We start from the raw sequence: 9,238 nt of genomic DNA on the forward strand, positions 1-9,238 counted from the left end.
CACAATTCCGTCAAATATGAGCTCGCGAGGACCCTTTTTCGGATGCATTCTTGTTAGTTCACAAGCCAAAGAACCCCTTCCTAGACTTATATTTGTGAGGTTTTATAGTTCAGAAGTGAGTTTGGCACTACTAATTTATCCACATTCATTTCTCTCATCGTTTTTTAGCTTTAGTACTTAATAAGTTGAAACAGAATTAGAAAACAACACAAGAGAAATGTATAATGAAAAAACGAGATCATAACACTAATTATTGTCAATTGGTTTTAAGTTTAGGAAATGGATTCTCTTCGGATTCCTTTCACCTGAGCCAACTGAGCCGTAAATTTGGGCTCTTGAAATTTGATCAAATGATTAAAAACAAAGGACTCCATTAAAGTTATAATAACTTTAACCGTTGAATCAAATTTTAATTACCCAAATTTATGGTTCAGTTTGCTCAGGTGAAAGGAATCTGAAGAGTATCCCTTTTCTTAAGTTCAGGCTATAAATGGTAAAATATTATGAGAATAAAAAGAGTGAAAAAATAAAAATGTCATTTGCGCAACTTAATATTGGGCCGAAAGAGGAGGCCAAGTTTTCAGATGGGCAATCTTACGTGGCCAGGGCGGTGACATAATCTCCAATTCAAAGCCACCACTGGATCACTGATAAACCCTAAGGCAGTGACCTTGCAACTTCATAAAATATGAGCCAAATTCCAGGCTTTCATCTTCTTGCTCGATTTCTGGTTGCTGGGTTTTCCTCCATTTCTTCGTTTTCGTACCCCTCCGACTAAGCTCACCACAAAAAGGCCTAAAACCCCGATAAAGCTCCGGTTTGCTATGCTGACATTTCTGGGTTTTTCTTCATATCCATGAAGACCCAGGTTCCCAATCCGAAATCCAATCCGATTTCCGGCCGACCCGTGAGAAAATCCGGCCAATCAACCGGAACCCAGAACAGGATTTTCATTGAAAACATCTACGAGAGCAGAGCTGAGCCGCGTGATGGAGCGGCGGTGCAGATGACCCTCCTGTTCTTCACAGCCCGTCCGACCTTCTGGGTTCGAGCCTCCAAGATCGCCATTTCTCATTTCCACAGCCTCGCCCACGGCGGAGCTCGGCCGCGCCCGCTTTACGACTTCGAGGTAACGTCAAACCCAGAGGTTTGGTTTGTAAAAGTTGTTTGCACTCTGTTTCTTCGCTCGCATTCATTGGATTTGGGTTACCTTAGTAAGAACATTTCGCCTTCGATTGCTTTTGAGGTTATTAAGCGGTTGAACAATCCGAAATTGGGGTTGAAATTCTTTGAGCTCAGTAGGGTTAGTCTGAGTGTTAAGCATAGTGTATGGACTTACAATTTTCTTTTGAGGTCTCTGTGTCAAATGGGGCTTCAAGATTCTGCTAAATTGGTGTTTGATTACATGAGGAGTGACGGGCATACGCCCGATGATTCAGTTGTAGAACTCTTGGTGTCGTCGTATGCGCAGATAGGCAAGTTGGATGATGCTGAGAAGTTTCTTGATGAGGCTCATTGTGGTGAGATTAGATTGCCACCTTTCGTATACAATAACTTGTTCAATGTGTTGGTTAAACAGAATAAAGTAGATGAGGCTGTTAGCTTGTTTAGAAAGCATATGGGGCCGCATTGTCACCCGGATAACTGGACTTTCAATATTCTAATTCGAGGTTTATGCAGAGTTGGAGAAATTGACAAGGCTTTTGAGTTGTTCAGTGATATGGGGAGTTCTGGTTGCTACCCTGATATAGTTACATATAACACACTAATTAGTGGACTTTGTAGGGCTAATGAGGTAGATAGGGGATTTCAATTACTTAAAGAGGTTCAATCAAGAATCGAACTTTCACCTGATGTTATAACTTTTACATCAGTCATATCAGGATATTGCAAGTTGTGTAAGATGGAGGAGGCCTCCGTTCTTTTTGATGAGATGATTAGTGCCGGAGTTAGACCAACTTCTGTTACTTTCAATGCAATGATTGATGGATTTGGTAAGACTGGCAACATGGGTTCTGCACTTGCTATGCATCAGAAAATGCTCTTTCATGGTTATCATTCAGACGTTTTTACCTTCACTTCCCTAATTGATGGCCATTGTCGAGCTGGGCAACTGAGTCAGGGATTAAAGCTTTGGCAGGAGATGAATGGGAAAAATGTGTCTCCAAGTGCGTATACTTTCTCTGTCCTTATTAATGCTTTGTGCAAGGAGAGTAGACTACATGAAGCACGTGATTTCCTGAGGCAATTAAAGTGGAGTAATGTGGTTCCGAAACCTTTTATATATAACCCTGTGATAGATGGATTCTGTAAGGCTGGCAATGTTGATGAGGCAAACGCCATTGTGGCAGAGATGGAAGAGAAGAGATGCAGCCCTGATAAAGTGACATTTACCATTCTCATACTCGGGAATTGTATGAAAGGGAGAATGTCTGAGGCAATTAGCAATTTTAAAAAGATGTTGGCAATTGGTTGTGCCCCAGACAACATCACCGTAAATTCTTTGACATCTTGCCTCATTAAGGCTGGGATGGCTAATGAAGCCCATCACATTAAGCAAATTGCATATAATGACCTCAATTCGGGCATGTCACCTACAGGAAGAACTGATCATATGAAAGCAAATGCACAAATTCCAGTGGCTGTTTGATTGAAGCTTTACCACAAAAGTGGAATTGGAATACTTCTTCCAGTGGTTGGAGGAGGTCCTTTCACGTGCAATGGTGAATCAAGTACCAGATGGAGCATGCTCCGTGACACAAATGGGTTGAAAACCAGTAAGTACTTTGCCCGTGTTCATTTTGAGTTGAGATTCGAGACTCTATATTTGCCTTGCCATACCAGTTTTGCTCAATGATATAATTCCTCAATAGGCTGTCCCTGCACTCAACATGGTTATGCTTGTCCATGTTCCGGTGTTTCAGCCACTATGCATCTAGTATAATGGCAAGGCAGAGGGAGTTGGGAGGGAGCAATTACAGAACTTCATAAATCAGCAAATCGCTTCGAATCATATAAGTTTTTTTGTGCATACTTGTTCATGTTAAGCACTTCATAAGCGTTTTGCTCGTTCTTTATATGTTGCTGGCTTACCACGATTCTTCCAAGTTATAAAAATCATTGCCACAATCCTTGCTTTACTGCGTTACAGAGAAATTGATGTGTATGAATTCCATTCCATTTCATTGATGATGGTATTTCTACAAAAATATGTCAGTTACTTGGCCAAATTACACTGCTGGTCCCTGTAATTAGAACGATTTTCCAATTTAGTCGTGTGGTTTGTTTACTTCTTCAATTTTAGTCCCAATCACTAACCTCGTCCAATTTGAAGATGGAAATTTTGACGTTTCCGAACGTGCATCTTTGCAAGCATTTTCGAAATTTGACATTGTTTTTATGTACATGGATTGAGTATGGAATTATATTCCCTTCTTTGTCTTCCCTACGTTTACGAGAACATTGGCACATAACTATGATGGGGGGTCGTTCAGTGGTTAGGGGCGAATTTCGGTCTTGTATTTCACACGGCACATTCCCTATTCAATTTTTGGCACTTCTGAATCACGTGATGGTGGCTATGAATTGCTACCATAGTGAAACTATCGGCTGATCCTTTTTTTTTTAAACAAAAAATAAAAGGTTCTCATGACAGAATAAAAAAATTATTGTGAGTTTTACGTTATATTATAATTTATGACTTCTTTTATTTCAAATAAAGCAGGCTAATTGATCTCATAACCTGTTTTTCGTTGTGTATCTCGATTTATAACTTCCTTATTTCAAATAACGTGCAACTTTATAGAAAATTTAAACAAAGGACCTTTTGTTGCTTACATTACAATGTCCAAAAATAAATCGAGTCTTGTAACTTATTTGTGCATCAAGACAGAAACATTACAATCGCCACTGAACAACGACCCTTTCGTTCACCTTCAAACTGGAAACCCTACTGCAACAGAACGTCTCCCAGCCCGAAACAACGATGAATTTCATTTACATATCCACAACCAAGACCGCTGTTTCTCTCGACAGACTTACGCGACAACCGGGTACGATGCACATGTTGCAACACCTGCAATCCAGATCAGTGAAATGAATAAGAAGCTGCACCTCAGTTTCCAGTCAAAAACATATCTCGCATTTATTAGTTTAGCAATCCGAAAAACTTACCACACATGTTCTTCCCGTACTCCATCTTGAAGTAGCCATTGTCCCCCCAGCTCTGTCCCCAAGAGTTCTTGATGAGCCAGAAGGGGACGCCGTCTTCCACTCCGTACCCAACCGCAAGAACCGCATGGTTCACATCCTGCAAACATAACACCAGATTAGGATAACATTTTGCTTAATTTTGAAAACACAAATAGATTAAGCGTAATGGTCAGAAGTTAAACTCACCATGGAACTGCTGCCGCATGTGTCACTGGTGTAAACTCCCGACTTGTAAAACCGGAAACTTTGGACGACCTGAAACGCCACGCTGACCGGCCGCACAAATGCAACGGCATGCTTCAATTCTTCTTCAGCACCCTGCATAATTTTGCACATAACATTACAAGCTGCCCCTTGAAATTTAAAGCATGTCAATTGTCAAAAGTGCTTATAAGCTCTGCTTTGCAGTCCCATCACGCTTACCAGGGTGATATTGACAGAGTCGACGACTTGGACGCCAACATTTTCCGACGAAAATTTGCAAGCACCGTCAACTCCAACGTAGGGATACGCAGCCTCAGTGTCAAGACCCCCGTTATACTTAATGTACTCAAATGCTTGAGATGGCAGCCCACCATGGCAGCCGTTGTTGTTGAAATCTCCGGCACAATCCACAAGCTGCTGCTCGGAGAGGGAGATTTGCTTTCCAAATGCCTGCACATACGCTGCCTCAAGAGCTCCAGTGGTGCTGCAGCAGCCATATATTAGTGTCAAACATTTGAAGTACACGATAATTAGTAGGCCTTAATTTACAATTTTCATTCGATGATGATTGAAAATACTCGAGCTAGAAAATAAACCTGAATGTCCAGCAAGATCCACAGTGACCTTGATCTTTAACCGGGGTCACGATGCCTTCTTCTTTCCAGTTTTTCTGTACATACACACAGAGGAACAGTCAATATTAATTTCATACCGATTTACTGCGTAATAGGGCTTCTCTTACATTTTCCATGTCTTAATATAAAGTTGAGAAAACTATCATATTGCAGTAGCGAACGACTACTTGATTTAGCGTCACTCAGTCTCAACTTGATTAGAAAATATCATGCGTTTAAATCTCATGAACGAAAAACTTAGTTACCGACTCAGGGAGAACGGCATCAGTGAGCTTGTGGTTGCCCTTTGTGGTGGCAGAGCAGTTCTGAGCAGCTCCCAACCTGTGCCTCGCGAACTCTTCCCAGCTCCAATCAGCAAACCCTGTAGTAGTGATCCGTCAACCGTATCAATTCGATCTTAGTTAGTACATTCGCGTATAATACTTAATTACACAGAAACTATGAGTATTTTATGGGAAACTAATTCAAACGATAAATTTACAACTTTCAATTGCTACACTAATCAAAATCAAATAACATTTACAACAGATCGATCAAATGCGGAAAAATGATTCATTTCAACGATTTGAAATTTATAAATTCATTATTTCAGTCAATTTCCTATCTTTTTTCTCTAAATTTGAACCAAATGCATCAATAACTCAGTATAATCCAACCCAAAAACAAAATAAATATGATTTTTCTAAATGTTAGAAAAAGGAAAAAAAAACCAGGGCGACAGATGTTTCTCTGAACCTAGCAAAAGAGAGCCTTTTCGACTTGGGTCGCTTTTTTCTAAAAAAAAAAAAGAAACGAAAGAACAGAGCGACAGAAATGAAGAAGGTTGACTTACGATTAACAGCAAGAGTGTAAGACAAGCCCTTCCTGTTGGTGGATCGAATCAGCTTCTTATTCTCCAAGAAAATCGCATATCGCAGCTTCATCTCCTCCGCGCTCTCGTACTTCTTCCCGAACCTGATTGTTACCAAAACCAAAGAAAAACTAGTCAGTTAACCGGACGGCGGTGATCACTGATCAGGGACGAACTGCTTCGTGCGGGTCCACTGTCCCACCTGTGAGCGAAACGGGCGAACGATAGGACGTGGCGGGAGCTGCCGAGGACTTGGACGACTTGCTCCTCCATGTCACGGAGAGCGTCGGACACCAATCGGATTGGGTTGGACTCATCGAAGCTCGACGCTGCCACCCCGCAGCTGATCGCCGCCAGGACCAAGGCAGCGGACAAGAACAGCATCAGGCGAGCCATGTTTTTGCTGATATGTCGGAGGGGGGAGAAGATCAATGGAGATTCTGCTGCTTGAATATTGGTGAGCGGGAGGCCTGGGTGCTGCGCAGTTCACAGATTGGGCTTCTTATTAGACCAACCTGACGAATCAGCAATCGCCACGTTGCGTATACGTATGTTTTTACTGGAATTTTCTTTGGCATGGTTTTGACCTTTTTGGCGTTCCGTCGTCGATGACGTACGGCGTGACCTGAAAAGCTTTTTGAGCCGTTTCTGTTATCATCGACACCAAAGGCATTTTCCTTTTCTTCTCTTTCCATATTTTTTTTCTCTTGAGTGCACGATTTGTTATGCAATAATCGTGATATTGCAGCAAAACTTGATTAATAATCGTGATCCATGATATGAACTCGTGATCTTTTTTAACGTAAAATCTAAAATGTTTGATATTGTTCATCTAAATTAACCAACTATTTGAATTATTTAGCATATTCGATGAGGTCCTTGACTTGCAAAACCGACACGGTTGGATGAAACGAGGAATTTACTTGGTGACAATCCAGTGTAATATCCAATCAAGTTTTGTTGGACAATGTGTCTAATTGTTTGACATCATACAACCCAAACACATGTTAATTTTCATCTAACTAAAATAGGTGATCATATCAGATTTGATTATAATCGTTTGATATTTCATTTCTTTTCGTTGTTAAAGTCGACTTTTTCATCCAACTCTATCATTAGGTTGGACTGGTTCGAATCGTATGCTCTTATAAGATTGAATAAGATACAACAATTCAATTTACGCTAGATCAAATGTGATTGTCTAAATTTTACTAATTTTGAATCGATGAAACCCTTATAGTAAAGATTCAATGGCAAACTGTATTTACAAATTTACAAAACAAAACAATCATGAGAAAACGATCTTGTTATCCCTAACACTATATGAACTGAACGCACTCATTTCACAAGATTTCAGTTTGTGGTGATGACTTTTCCTAGCTATCACTCTACTCCTAATAATCGAACAAGATATATATATATATATATATATATATATATATATATATATATATATTTTGTCATTGTTGGACTCAACAGCCATCACCATTTTGTCATCTTCAAAGAAAAAAAATCCTCGAATCCACTATTTATTTATTCATCCATGGAAAATGCTGCATTATAAAATGGAATAAAAACAGAAGATAGAACGAGATATGGAACACTATGAAAATGATGTTCAACAAAACAAACCAAGAAAGATGGAAATGTCAATAAGAATTGGTCCCACTACAGAAGGGAATCCATGTCTAAGATAAGATTCTAAGGAAGAAAAAATCTACTTATATGGTTGGCGATGAATGATAAGAACATGTTAATTAAGCTTAAAACTTACGCAACTTAATTTTAACGTGTTTATTATACAAATAATATTGAGGAGAGAATCGAATTGGAAATTTCAAGTACAAATTGTAAAAATAAAATTTTTTAATTAACTAAACTACAGCAGTGTTGTATGATTTTCAAATAAAGAACATAACTACACAAATAATATGTCATTCGAATGATGGAGAAACTTGATTTTAAAATGAAATAAGAGTTTGGTCATGCATGATGTATCTTAATTTCTATATTGGCTGGGAAAGGATACACTACATGTAACGAGACATATTTCGATCATCTTACTATTGTCAAGACAACAGAAGTCGAGTAAGTGCTATACAACGAGAGATTTGTAGTTTAATTAATTTAGAGCGTTTATTCAATTATTCTTGTATTTGAGTTATTATGTTCAAATCCCTCCCCTCCACCTCCGATATCACTTTTATAAAAATAAAAAATAAAAAAGAAAAGAAAAGAAAGAATCACGAAGGCGGCATATCATGAAGGAAAAGTGATGGACATATAGATGTCTCATTCGAAAATATATATATATATATATATATATATATATATGTATAATTTGAAAGAGAACTATTTGCACAAATATACTTCTTACAAGCTCAAATGGATTGTGGGAAGTGATAGACAAAAGCAGAGTAGAGTAATTTATAATTTATAATTATTTTGCAGACAATTAATTTCCAAGTACCCAAAAATATGGGAATCACTTAAAATATTGATCCATTTCTTTGTCTTTTGGTACGTGATTTTTCACTTAAACAAGATTCGTTTGGCACCCTAAGCTTTTGTCTAATAGTTGATATTGTAATTAACATTTGGTATATAGTGACAGGAGAATCTTCATTAATCAATATATGAATGCAGTACAAGTTGAAACTTTGGCCCCTTAAGAATATTCAAAATCCTCCTAATCCTTTTTAATATTGTTTTATCCTTTTAGTGGAGATCAAATACAAAATCTTTAACTTTAATATGGAGAAGAGATGCCATGGGATTATAGAGGCTAAGCAAAGATAATTTTGAATATAAATCAATCATAACTACCTAAGTTCGTTTATTATTATTTTTTTTTTGTATTTTTTTTATTAGAACCACCTAATTTTGCTTAAGTTAGCGAAGCTAGCTCCGGTTTTAATTTGTATAGAATCGCCTAAGAAAATGGGAAATAAATTGGTTGCAAACTCGTTATTTATGATATTTAAAATTAAAACCTCTTACTTACAGGTGAAGAATAATATTATTAAATTGTAATATTAAATAGCTTAGGTTTTCTATGTTGTAAAACTTTTGAGCCTATGTGACGATTCAAAGTGCTATGTTTCCACCACCATATTTTTAATTTTTTTATCCAACAAAAACTAAGCCCATGTTTAACTTTCCTTATCAACTTTCCAAGAAGCCCAACCGTGCTTTGAGCCCTTCTTCTACCTACCAAGAAGCCCAATCGATGTCGTTCATAAACAACCCATAACTTATGGATCATTCTCATGTGTCGTAATACTCATGAAAACTATATAATCTCTCAAGAGTCAAGTCACGTCACTTTCGGCAAAAT

The 9,238-nt window shown here is 38.2% G+C and overlaps 2 protein-coding genes across 2 annotated transcripts; one reads left to right on the top strand and one right to left on the bottom strand.

The window, feature by feature from the left end:
- Positions 1–559: 559 nt before the first annotated feature.
- On the top strand, positions 560–3,399 carry LOC137748384 (pentatricopeptide repeat-containing protein At2g06000-like). The gene is made up of 2 exons (XM_068488531.1): positions 560–2,777; positions 2,874–3,399. The coding sequence occupies exon 1, from the start codon at positions 857–859 to the stop codon at positions 2,648–2,650; it is 1,794 nt and encodes a 597-aa protein (XP_068344632.1). The 5' UTR covers positions 560–856; the 3' UTR covers positions 2,651–2,777; positions 2,874–3,399.
- Positions 3,400–3,777: 378 nt separating this feature from the next.
- LOC137748385 (thiol protease aleurain-like) lies at positions 3,778–6,386 on the bottom strand. Its single transcript, XM_068488532.1, has 8 exons — positions 6,104–6,386; positions 5,884–6,005; positions 5,297–5,412; positions 5,013–5,086; positions 4,636–4,900; positions 4,399–4,530; positions 4,174–4,309; positions 3,778–4,075 (listed from the first exon to the last, which is right to left on the bottom strand). The coding sequence occupies exons 1-8, from the start codon at positions 6,295–6,297 to the stop codon at positions 4,038–4,040; spliced, it is 1,077 nt and encodes a 358-aa protein (XP_068344633.1). The 5' UTR covers positions 6,298–6,386; the 3' UTR covers positions 3,778–4,037.
- Positions 6,387–9,238: the final 2,852 nt, after the last annotated feature.

The sequence above is a fragment of the Pyrus communis genome, chromosome 10 (genome assembly GCF_963583255.1).
Source record: "Pyrus communis chromosome 10, drPyrComm1.1, whole genome shotgun sequence".
NCBI lineage: Eukaryota > Viridiplantae > Streptophyta > Magnoliopsida > Rosales > Rosaceae > Pyrus > Pyrus communis.

Bases quoted from the DNA above. Each gene is read 5' to 3' on its own strand.
- LOC137748384 (XM_068488531.1), top strand. From the start codon at position 857: ATGAAGACCCAGGTTCCCAATCCGAAATCCAATCCGATTTCCGGCCGA.
- LOC137748385 (XM_068488532.1), bottom strand. From the start codon at position 6,297: ATGGCTCGCCTGATGCTGTTCTTGTCCGCTGCCTTGGTCCTGGCGGCG. The intron at 6,006-6,103 runs GTGGGACAGTGG...GGTAACAATCAG, and splicing joins TTCGCCCGTTTCGCTCACAG to GTTCGGGAAGAAGTACGAGA. The intron at 4,310-4,398 runs GTGAGTTTAACT...TTATGTTTGCAG, and splicing joins CATGCGGCAGCAGTTCCATG to GATGTGAACCATGCGGTTCT.